Raw genomic sequence first — 12,632 nt, forward strand, 5'->3', positions numbered from 1 at the left:
TGGACGCTCTGGTGACACCGTGGGTGTACCAGTCGGTTTATGTGTTCCCTCCTCTGCCTCTCATACCAAAGGTATTGAGAATAATAAGAAAGCGAGGAGTAAACACAATTCTCGTGGTTCCGGATTGGCCAAGACGAGCGTGGTACCCGGAACTTCAAGAGATGCTCTCAGAGGACCCGTGGCCTCTACCGCTCAGACAGGACCTGCTACAGCAGGGGCCCTGTCTGTTCCAAGACTTACCGCGGCTGCGTTTGACGGCATGGCGGTTGAACACCGGATCCTAAAGGGAAAGGGTATTCCGGAAGAAGTCATTCCTACGCTTATTAAGGCCAGGAAAGATGTTACGGCAAAGCATTATCACCGCATATGGCGGAAATATGTTGCATGGTGCGAGGCCAAAAAGGCCCCAACAGAGGAATTTCAACTAGGTCGATTTCTGCATTTCCTGCAAGCAGGAGTGAATATGGGCCTAAAACTAGGCTCCATTAAAGTACAGATCTCGGCTCTGTCGATTTTCTTTCAAAAAGAACTAGCTTCAGTACCTGAAGTTCAGACATTTGTGAAAGGAGTGCTGCATATTCAGCCCCCGTTTGTGCCTCCTGTGGCACCTTGGGATCTCAACGTGATGTTGAGTTTCTTAAAATCACATTGGTTTGAGCCACTAAAAACCGTGGATCTGAAATATCTCACGTGGAAAGTGGTCATGTTATTGGCCTTGGCTTCAGCCAGGCGAGTGTCAGAATTGGCGGCTTTATCATGTAAAAGCCCTTATCTGATTTTCCATATGGATAGGGCAGAATTGAGGACTCGTCCCCAATTTCTCCCTAAGGTGGTGTCAGCGTTTCACCTGAACCAGCCTATTGTGGTGCCGGCGGCTACTAGTGAATTGGAGGACTCCAAGTTGCTAGACGTTGTCAGGGCCCTGAAAATATATGTTTCCAGGACGGCTGGAGTCAGAAAATCTGACTCGCTGTTTATCCTGTATGCACCCAACAAGCTGGGTGCTCCTGCTTCTAAGCAGTCTATTGCTCGCTGGATTTGTAGTACAATTCAGCTTGCACATTCTGTGGCAGGCCTACCACAGCCAAAATCTGTAAATGCCCATTCCACAAGGAAGGTGGGCTCATCTTGGGCGGCTGCCCGAGGGGTCTCGGCTTTACAACTTTGCCGAGCAGCTACTTGGTCAGGGGCAAACACGTTTGCAAAATTCTACAAATTTGATACCCTGGCTGAGGAGGACCTGGAGTTCTCTCATTCGGTGCTACAGAGTCATCCGCACTCTCCCGCCCGTTTGGGAGCTTTGGTATAATCCCCATGGTCCTTACGGAGTTCCCAGCATCCACTAGGACGTCAGAGAAAATAAGAATTTACTCACCGGTAATTCTATTTCTCGTAGTCCGTAGTGGATGCTGGGCGCCCATCCCAAGTGCGGATTGTCTGCAATACTTGTAAATAGTTATTGTTAACTAAAGGGTTATTGTTGAGCCATCTGTTGAGAGGCTCAGTTGTTTTCATACTGTCAAACTGGATATAGTATCACGAGTTGTACGGTGTGATTGGTGTGGCTGGTATGAGTCTTACCCGAGATTCTAAATCCTTCCTTATTATGTCAGCTCGTCCGGGCACAGTGTCCTAACTGAGGCTTGGAGGAGGGTCATAGTGGGAGGAGCCAGTGCACACCAGGTAGTCATAAATCTTTCTAGAGTGCCCAGCCTCCTTCGGAGCCCGCTATTCCCCATGGTCCTTACGGAGTTCCCAGCATCCACTACGGACTACGAGAAATAGAATTACCGGTGAGTAAATTCTTATTATATACAATCCATACATCCAAACATGACCTATTCCATGAGGGACAAAATGCTCTCTACCTGGTCTTTCTTCTTAAGTTATGATTACAATCACCTCTGTTGAAACACCTTTCTTATCAAGTAAATAGTTCAACATATGTGACACCAATCCATATATATTAAGGTAGAGAGCATTTTGTCCCTCCTGGAATGGGTCATGTCGGGAGGTATGCGCAATCTAAAATACACCCCTCCCCTCCTTCCACAGGGGTCCCCTTGTCTTCAGTGCCCTGGGCAACCCCAAGGCTTAAGCCGGCCCTGGTTGTCTACATGTAATATTTGAATGTACTTTCTTCTTTTAGGTCTCACTAACTTTCTGGGCTCCTTCCTGTCCTCTTATCCTGTAACAGGAAGCTTTGGGAGGTGAGGATTTGTATATTATGTAAGCAAACTGTTATCAGGAATTTCTAGATCTGATTGTGTGATTATGTCTAGGACAGCGCTTAACTCCCAGACAGGAGTGTGTACCCCTGCAGGTGGTGTTCTCACAGGTGAGCATGAGAGGCTTAAAAAATGGCCTATTATTTTGAGGTGGGTTGGGGGCGGAGGGGGGTGTTAACTCTGTGATTCATCATGTTTTGTCTAGTTTAAATTGTTATAGTAGGAATACTCAAATGCCTTGCTTGTACTAAAATGCCTATACCCAAAATATCCCCATAACTGGCACCTGTGGTATGTGTACCCACAGATAGTCCACATGTAGATGTAAGGGGTATTTCAGCTTTAAACATTTAACTAATTAGGAACAGTATACAATAAAAATATGCAAAACAGAGGTTATGACATATTATATACTGGCAGACGGGATGCTGGCTCTCAGTATCCCGACGGCGGCATCCTGTCTGCCGGAATACCGGCAGCGAGGCAGTATGTCCCCTCGCGTGCTCGCTGTGCTCGCCACGCTTTGTGCCTGGTGGCGAGTTTCGCTTCGCTCGCCACAGGTTCTTTTTCCACGCGGTTGGTGCTGTGGTCCCACCAACCGAGTGGGAGTTAGGGGGTGTTGGTATGGCGGCCGTCGGTCAAATGCTGGTGGTCGGGATTCCGGTGTCTGTATCCTGAATGCCGGCATTTTGACTGCATCCCCTTTACACACCACAGATGGTACTTGGGGCATGTGCGTGGAATAGACTTTGTGGGTACATTTGTGTCCTACAAGGACATTTCTCTATCGTCCTAAGTGGATGCTGGGGTTCCTGAAAGGACCATGGGGAATAGCGGCTCCGCAGGAGACAGGGCACAAAAAAGTAAAGCTTTTACCAGATCAGGTGGTGTGCACTGGCTCCTCCCCCTATGACCCTCCTCCAGACTCCAGTTAGATTTTGTGCCCGAACGAGAAGGGTGCAATCTAGGTGGCTCTCCTAAAGAGCTGCTTAGAGAAAGTTTAGCTTAGGTTTTTTACTTTACAGTGAGTCCTGCTGGCAACAGGATCACTGCAACGAGGGACTTAGGGGAGAAGTAGTGAACTCACCTGCGTGCAGAGTGGATTTGCTGCTTGGCTACTGGACACTAGCTCCAGAGGGACGATCACAGGTACAGCCTGGATGGTCACCGGAGCCGCGCCGCCGGCCCCCTTGCAGACGCTGAAGAGAGAAGAGGTCCAAAATCGGCGGCTGAAGACTCCTGAGTCTTCATAAAGGTAGCGCACAGCACTGCAGCTGTGCGCCATTTTCCTCTCAGCACACTTCACACAACAGTCACTGAGGGTGCAGAGCGCTGGGGGGGGCGCTCTGAGAGGCAAATAAAAACCTTATTAGAGGCAAAAAATACCTCACATATAGCCCACAGAGGCTATATGGAGATATTTAACCCCTGCCTAACTTCAAAAATAGCGGGAGACGAGCCCGCCGTAAAAGGGGCGGGGCCTATCTCCTCAGCACACAGCGCCATTTTCTCTCACAGAAAAGCTGGAGAGAAGGCTCCCAGGCTCTCCCCTGCACTGCACTACAGAAACAGGGTTAAAACAGAGAGGGGGGGCACTGATTTTGGCGATATTGTATATATATAAAAGATGCTATAAGGGAGAAACACTTATATAAGGTTGTCCCTATATAATTATAGCGTTTTTGGTGTGTGCTGGCAGACTCTCCCTCTGTCTCCCCAAAGGGCTAGTGGGTCCTGTCCTCTGTCAGAGCATTCCCGGTGTGTGTGCTGTGTGTCGGCACGTGTGTGTCGACATGTATGAGGACGATGTTGGTGAGGAGGCGGAGAAATTGCCTGTAATGGTGATGTCACTCTCTAGGGAGTCGACACCGGAATGGATGGCTTATTTAGAGAATTACGTGAGAATGTCAACACGCTGCAAGGTCGGTTGACGACATGAGACGGCCGACAATCTATTAGGACCGGTCCAGGCGTCTCAGAAACACCGTCAGGGGTTTTAAAAACGCCCATTTACCTCAGTCGGTCGACACAGACACAGACACGGACACTGAATACAGTGTCGACGGTGAATAAACAAACGTATTTCTCATTAGGGCCACACGTTAAGGGCAATGAAGGAGGTGTTACGTGTTTCTGATACTACAAGTACCACAAGAAAGGGTATTATGTGGGAGTGGAAAAAACTACCTGTAGTTTTTCCTGAATCAGATAAAATAAAATGAAGTGTGTGATGATGCGTAGGGTTACCCCGATAGCAAATATTGGCGTTATACCCTTTCCCGCCAGAAATTAGGGTACGTTGGGAAACACCCCTTAGGGTGATAAGGCGCTCACACGCTTATCAAGTGGCGTTACCGTCTCCAGATACGGCCGCCCTCAAGGAGCCAGCTGATAGGAAGCTGGAAAAATATCCTAAAAAGTATATACACACATACGGTGGTTATACTGCGACCAGCGATCGCCATCAGCCTGGAGATGCAGTGCTGGGTTGGCTTGGTCGGATTCCCTGACTGAAAATATTTTATTCATGTAGAGCATTTAATAGGATGCATTCTATATATATGTATGTGAGATGCACAGAGGGATATTTGCTCTCTGGCATCAAGATAAGTGCGTTGTCCATATCTCCCAGAAGATGTCAGGGACACGACAGTGGTCAGGTGATACAGATCCCATACGGCAGATGGAAGTATTGCTGTATAAAGGGAAGGAGTTATTTGGGGGTCGGTCCATCGGACCTGGGGACCACAGCAACAGCTGGGAAATCCAACCTTTTTTACCCCAAGTTACATCTCAGCTAAAAAAGACACCGTCTTTTCAGCCTCAATCTTTCCTTTCCCATGAGGGCATGCAGGCAAAAGGCCAGTCATATCTGCCCAGACATAGAGGTAAGGGAAGTAGACTGCAGCAGGCAGCCCTTTCCCAGGAAAAGAAGCCCTCCACCGCGTCTGCCAAGTCCTCAGCATGACGCTGGGGCCGTGCAAGCGGACTCAAGGTGGGGGGGTAGTCTCAAGAGTCTCAGGGCGCAGTGGGATCACTCGCAAGTTGACCCCTAGATCGTACGAGTATTATCCCAGGGGTAAAGATTGGAGAGTCGAGACATCTTCTCCTCGCAGGTTCCTGAAGTCTGCTTTACCAACGGCTCCCTCCGACAGGGAGGCAGCATTGGAAACAATTCACAAGCTGTATATCCAGCAGGTGATAATCAAAGTACCCCTCCTACGACAAGGAAAAGGGTATTATTTTTCCACACTATATTGTGGTACTGAAGCCAGACGGCTTGGTGACACATAGTCTAAATCTAAAATGTTTTGAACACTTACATAAAAGGTTCAAATCGAGATAAAGTCACTCAGAGCAGTGATAGCGAACCGGAAAAAAAGGGGACTATATGGTGTCCCTGGACATCAAGGATTACCTCCATGTCCAAATTTTGTCCTTCTCATCAAGGGTACCTCTGGTTCGTGGTACAGAACTGTCAATATCAGTTTCAGACGATGCCGTTTGAATTATCCAAGGCACCCCGGGCCTTTTTACCAAGGTAATGGCCGAAAAGATGTTTCTTCAAAGAAAAAAGGCATCTAAATTATCCCTTACTTGCACGACCTAAAAAGGGCAAGTTCCAGAGAACAGTTGGAGGTCGGAAGAGCACTATCTAAAGTAGTTCTTCGACGGCACGACTGGATTCTAAATATTCCAAGAATCGCAGCTGTTTTCCGACGATACGTCTGCTGTTCCTAGGGATGATTCTGGACACGGTTCAGAAAAAGGTTTTTCTTCCCGAGGAAAAAGCCAAGGAGTTATCCGACCTGTCAGGAACCTCCTAAAACCAGGAAAGGTGTCTGTACATCAATGCACAAGAGTCCTGGGAAAAATGGTGGCTTTTTACGAAGCAATTCCATTCGGCAGATTCCATGCAAGAATTTTCCAAAGGGATCTGTTGGACAAATGGTCAGGGTCGCATCCTCAGATGCACCTGCGAATAACCCTGTCGCCAAGGACAAGGGTATATCTTCTGTGGTGGTTGCAAAAGGCTCATCTATTGGAGGGCCGCAGATTCGGCGTACAGGATTTGATCCTGGTGACCACGGACGCCAGCCTGAGAGGTTGGGGAGCAGTCACACAAGGAAGAAACTTCCAGGGGGTATGGACGAACCTGGAAAAGTCTCTTCACATAAACATTCTGGTACTAAGAGCAATCTAAAATGCTCTAAGCCAGGCGGAACCACTCCTGCAAGGAAAACCGGTGTTGATTCAGTCGGACAACATCACGGCGGTCGCCCATGTAAACAGACAGGGCGGCACAAGAAGCAGGAGTGCAATGGCAGAAGCTGCCAAGATTCTTCGCTGGGCGGAGAATCACGTAATAGCACTGTCAGCAGTGTTCTTCCCGGGCGTGGACAACTGGGAAGCAGACTTCCTCAGCAGACACGATATTCACCCGGGAGAGGGGGGTCTTCATCCAGAAGTCTTCCACATGCTAATAAACTGTTGGGAAAGACCAATGGTAGACATGATGGCGTCTCGCCTCAACAAGAAACTGGACAAGTATTGCGCCAGGTCAAGAGATCCACAGGCAATAGCTGTGGACGCACTGGTAACACCTTGGGTGTACAAATCAGTATATGTGTTTCCTCCTCTGCCTCTCATACCAAAGGTATTGAAGATTATACGGTGAGGAGGAGTAAGAACAATACTAGTGGCTCCGGATTGGCCAAGAAGGACTTGGTACCCGGAACTTCAAGAGTTGGTCACGGACGACCCGTGCCCTCTACTTCTGAGAAGGGACCTGCTACAACAGGGTCCCTGTCTCTTTCAAGACTTACCGCGGCTGCGTTTGACGGCATGGCGGTTGAACGCCAGATCCTAAAAGGGAAAGGCATTCCAGAAGAAGTCATTCCTACCTTGATTAAGGCAAGGAAGGAAGTCACCGCGAAACATTATCACCGCATTTGGCGAAAATATGTCGCGTGGTGCGAGGATCGGAGTGTTCCGACGGAGGAATTTCAACTGGGTCGTTTCCTACATTTCCTACAATCAGGATTGTCTATGGGTCTCAAATTGAGATCTATTAAGGTTCAAATTTCGGCCCTGTCAATATTCTTCCAAAAAGAATTGGCCTCAGTTCCTGAGGTACAGACTTTTGTTAAAGGAGTACTGCATATACAGCCTCCTGTGGTGCCTCCGGTGGCACCGTGGGATCTAAATGTAGTTTTAGATTTCCTCAAATCCCATTGGTTTGAACCATTGAAAAAGGTGGATTTTAAATATCTCACATGGAAAGTGACTATGTTACTGGCCCTGGCTTCCGCCAGGAGAGTATCTAAATTGGCGGCTTTATCTTATAAAAGCCCTTATCTAATCTTCCATTCGGATAGGGCAGAACTGAGGACTCGTCCGCATTTTCTCCCTAAGGTGGTATCAGCGTTTCACCTGAACCAACCTATTGTGGTGCCTGCGGCCACTGGCGACTTGGAGGACTCCAAGTTGTTGGACGTTGTCAGAGCCTTAAAAATATACATTTCAAGGACGGCTGAAGTCAGAAAATCTGACTCGCTGTTGATACTATATGCACCCAACAAGTTGGGTGCCCCTGCTTCTAAGCAGACGATTGCTCGTTGGATTTGTAACACAATTCAACTTGCTCATTCTGTGGCAGGCCTGCCACAGCCTAAATCTGTTAAGGCCCATTCCACAAGGAAGGTGGGCTCATCTTGGGCGGCTGCCCGAGGGGTCTCGGCATTACAATTCTGTCGAGCAGCTACGTGGTCGGGGGAAAACACGTTTGTAAAATTCTACAAATTTGATACCCTGGCAAAAGAGGACTTGGAATTCTCTCATTCGGTGCTGCAGAGTCATCCGCACTCTCCCGCCCGTTTGGGAGCTTTGGTATAATCCCCATGGTCCTTTCAGGAACCCCAGAATCCACTTAGGACGATAGAGAAAATAAGAATTTACTTACCGATAATTCTATTTCTCGGAGTCCGTAGTGGATGCTGGGCGCCCATCCCAAGTGCGGATTATCTGCAATACTGTACATAGTTATTGTTAACAAATTCGGGTTATATTGTTAAGGAGCCATCTTTAAGAGGCTCTTTCTGTTATCATACTGTTAACTGGGTTTAGATCACAAGTTGTACGGTGTGATTGGTGTGGCTGGTATGAGTCTTACCCGGGATTCAAATTGCCTCCCTTATTGTGTACGCTCGTCCGGGCACAGTACCTAACTGGAGTCTGGAGGAGGGTCATAGGGGGAGGAGCCAGTGCACACCACCTGATCTGGTAAAAGCTTTACTTTTTTGTGCCCTGTCTCCTGCGGAGCCGCTATTCCCCATGGTCCTTTCAGGAACCCCAGCATCCACTACGGACTCCGAGAAATAGAATTATCGGTAAGTAAATTCTTATTTTATTTCACTTTAAACAAATACACAGTAAAAATGGTTACATACTTAAACAAACAAAATAAATACAAAATTAAAACAATATGTAATGCATTTACAAGTACTTGGTGAGTACATAGTTATGGCTTCTCTCTGTCATTACAGGAATGCTGGTACTACTGTCACTTGGATACCTCACTTCTCTCTTTTTTTACATTCCCAAAGCAGCCCTTGCTGCAGTCATCATCTGTGCTGTGGCCCCCATGTTTGATTTGGGAATCTGCAAGGTGCTATGGAAGGTGAAAAGTAAGAGCACTGTAAAGGGGGGTATACACGGGAGTGATGTGTGCTGAGCGAACCGCTCAGCACACATCTCTCCCGCCGCTCAGCACAGCGCGATGTGTGCTGAGCGATGCGGGGGGAGGACGGGGGCCACTCATTTCACCCAGCGGGTGAAATGAGCGACCTGCTAGATTGGCCTGCATGCAGGCTCAATCTAGCAGCGGCGATAGCGATGTGCGGGGCCGCGCATCGTTATCGCTCAGGGGGGTACACACGAGTAATCTGTGCTTAAAATCTAAGCAATCTAGTCAGATTGCTTAGAGTTTAAGCATGGATCTCTCCGTGAGTACCCCCCTTAACTTTACTGATCCTAATGCATCACTGCCCTCTATTGACAGGACAATGTGGGATGAATACAGGTATATCTGATAAAGGGTGTGGTGTTTTAGATGTATTGTACTGTACATGATTCCTGCACTATATGGACGTAGTAGGATTGGAAAAAGGCTGTCGGTTTCAATCTTGTGTACATTGTCATTTATCCTTTTCTTTTGTGTGAAGTATCTGACACATACAGGTAAATTAAGGCAGTAACATCTGCGATAGTAAGAAAGCAGGGCGTCTGTAGCTCTTAGTACTCACATTCTCCTTTCACACCTAAATCCTTGGCAAAACCCAAGTTGATGCCTTCACATAACACGATCTGAGGTGCGAAGTGAAAGGGGTATAAATTATACGAACCAAAATTGCCCTTTAGAATGAGAACCGCAAACGTGTAAGTCTATGGCAGTGATCTGTGTAGTTTCAGGTGATATGTAATGTAAAGCCCTGTGCAAATAGGCCTACAGTATATTAGTGCTGCAACTACTGTTGATAAAATTTGGGGTGGAGGAATTATTTATTTTCAAGCTTGTGCTTTATAATCTCAACACTAGTTTTGTATACTAAATATAATTGATTAGAGGAATTAGTACTAGCTAACACATGACAAGAGGGTCCAGCTTTCAGCTTTCACTAGGTGTAAAATATAGCATGTTTCCTTGAATTAGTTGTACACAAATTATTACTTTATTCAGCATTATAAAATGTTCTACAGAACGGATACATGTGACTAGCAATTTAAGTTTCTAGCCAAGTTGAAGCTTCTACCCCGCAAGCTCGCTGCCTAGGTGTCATCCTTGACTCTGAACTGTCCTTTGTTCCACACATTCAATATGTCTCTAAATCATGTTACATGCATCTAAAAAACATATCCAAAATACGCCCTTATCTTACACAAGACACTGCAAAAACTCTAATCCATGCACTCATCATCTCCCGCATTGATTATTGTACTAGTCTCCTTACTGGTCTTCCCAAACATAGGCTCTCACCACTACAATCCATTTTAAATGCAGCTGCGAGGCTAATCTTCCTTGCTAGACGTTCGTCTGCTGATTTGTTCTGTCAGTCCCTCCATTGGTTACTGGTATTCTACCGTATTAAATATAAAATACTTTTACTTACATACAAGGCTATTAACGAAACTGCATCATCATACATCTCTTCGCTCATCTCAAAATATCTCCCTACCCGACCTCTCCGCTCTGCACAAGATCTACGTCTCTCATCCACACGTATTACTGTTCCCACTCAAAATTACAGGACTTTATGCGAGCTTCCCCCACTCTGTGGAATGCCTCCCACGCATAATAGGGGGGGTATTCAATTGTTTGAAAAGTCGGTTGGGTGTCTGTTTTTCCTGTCTATTAGATAGGGGGGAAAAAGACACCCAACTGATTTTTCAAACAATTGAATATCCTCCTGACACTCGACTCTAGTTTCCAAACCTTTAAACGTTCCCTGAAAACTCGTCTCTTCAGACAAGCCTATCAAATTCCAGACCCATCCACATAACGTTCAATGCTTCCCTATCTAATTACAACCTCTCTGTACAGTCCACATAACCTCACATATTTTGTCTTCCAACATTGCTGAGTGATCATATCATACAGCCAATTAAGAACCTAGCAATCTGGTGGACCATTATGCAATAGATGCACCTATCCTTGTGTATCAATGCCAATTGATAAGCTTGCGAGCAGGGCCTTCCTACCTCTGTCTGTCTGTCTGTTTGTTTTTGCCCAGTTTTGTTCTATTACAGTTGTTGTAATTGTAAAGTACAACGGAATATGCTGCGCTATATAAGAAACTGTTAATAATAATAATTCTGTTAAATTGCAATTCTAAGCTCTGTCTCAAATCTGTTCCAGAATTGTCCCAGTGAGACACATTTATATAAGCATCTATATATACATGGTGGTCTTATTGATTAGAGAGCCTGTCCCCCAGCACTCTAGACATGCTTCATAGCTATCTATCTATTAACTGCTGGGAAATGGGTATTAGCTTTATAAACACCTTAGATTAGACCGCAGTCAGTAAAGACACTGCTATCCTGATTCTGACTGGGCCATGATGTATTCTGTCTTTTATCAGGGATTGATTTATTTCCATTTTTGGCCACCTTCCTGCTGTCATTCTGGGAAATTCAGTATGGGATCCTTGCCGGTATACTAGTCTCGCTGGTCATTCTTTGTTTTCCTATTGCACGACCAGACATCAGGGTAAGTAGCAATACAATATGATAGATGTAGGTGTTCTGTTAAGCTATGGCTATGTTTCACTGTCATGCTGTTTTCTCTGTTAGGTCACAGACTCAAATGACTTAACACTGGTGGTTATGAGCGGTTTGAGTTTCCCAGCCATCGAATATCTTAGGGATACTATTTACAAAAAAGCTTTTACAGGTAAATAATCATGTTGCCAATACAATAAATACAGATGTGTCCTCCTACATCTTTGCTGCAGTCGCGCCAAACAGCTTCTTTTGGTATGCCAGGTCCTTGAGGCATTGCTACTATCAGGCATCTTTTGTGGGCTGAAAATACATCTTAGTCGCAACGCAATGCATCAGGAGACCGTGCTGATTAGTTTAATATGAAACGCTTGTATATCTGTGTGAGACTGAGTCTCTTAATCTGCATACAAAGTGCTATAATGCAGCGGCCACTGCTTTTTTCCATGTCTGTATATATTTGCTTCATATACGGACTCAGCCGTGCACAGATATACAAGTGTCCCATATATTAATCAGCAGAGTCTCCTGGTGCGTCCTAGTCGTATTGCTACTAAGACTCATTTTTGGAAAAAAGATGTCTGACGCTAGCAATGTTACAGAGGACCTGTTAGCTCACTCCCGCCAGGCATCTCCCGCTGCATGGTGTATTGATAGTTTGTCTGATTATTTTTTTTATTTTATTTTTTCTAACCCTGTAATATAGGAGAGACATAGGAAGTACTTTTTGCTGTCCCTGTTTAAAAGAAAAAAATCCTTTTACCGCGGGCTAGACCTTTAGATCTTATGAAGTTTGGGTGAGTGAGCTCATCTATGTTTTTTTGTGGGTTTCTTTCTTCTCTATTAAAATCTGTTATTTTTTAAACACCACAAGATGGTGCCAGAGTACTTTTTTGGTGCAACGTGAACTGAACATCCTTGTGCTGATACTAAGAACATGAAGCTATGAAAAGCAGTATGCAAAACTAGGATATTTCGACTCCTATGCTGAGGTGTATCCAGCTGTGCACCAGTAGCATATGCCCAGGGTTGGGGAGGTACATACACCCAAATACACACAAGTTCAGCACATGAATCATTTTGATGGCAAAATACAAATTTGCTTTTTGGTTTGATTTTAGATTA

At 45.8% G+C, this 12,632-nt stretch overlaps 1 protein-coding gene across 6 annotated transcripts in view; it reads left to right on the forward strand.

The window, feature by feature from the left end:
- Positions 1-12,632, forward strand: part of SLC26A11 (solute carrier family 26 member 11) — an 83,719-nt gene that overhangs the window by 46,651 nt on the left and 24,436 nt on the right. For 5 of the 6 annotated variants that reach the window (XM_063960757.1, XM_063960756.1, XM_063960755.1 and 2 more), the window contains exons 11-15: positions 2,150-2,210; positions 2,283-2,338; positions 8,774-8,914; positions 11,369-11,496; positions 11,580-11,679. In XM_063960757.1, the coding sequence (XP_063816827.1) occupies positions 2,150-2,210; positions 2,283-2,338; positions 8,774-8,914; positions 11,369-11,496; positions 11,580-11,679 (486 nt within the window). Of the gene's footprint in view, positions 1-2,149; positions 2,211-2,282; positions 2,339-8,773; positions 8,915-11,368; positions 11,497-11,579; positions 11,680-12,213; positions 12,305-12,632 lie in introns of all 6 variants that reach the window. The other variant, XR_010243868.1, reaches the window with a different exon arrangement.

This window comes from Pseudophryne corroboree, chromosome 3 (genome assembly GCF_028390025.1).
Source record: "Pseudophryne corroboree isolate aPseCor3 chromosome 3, aPseCor3.hap2, whole genome shotgun sequence".
Classification (NCBI taxonomy): Eukaryota; Metazoa; Chordata; class Amphibia; order Anura; family Myobatrachidae; genus Pseudophryne; species Pseudophryne corroboree.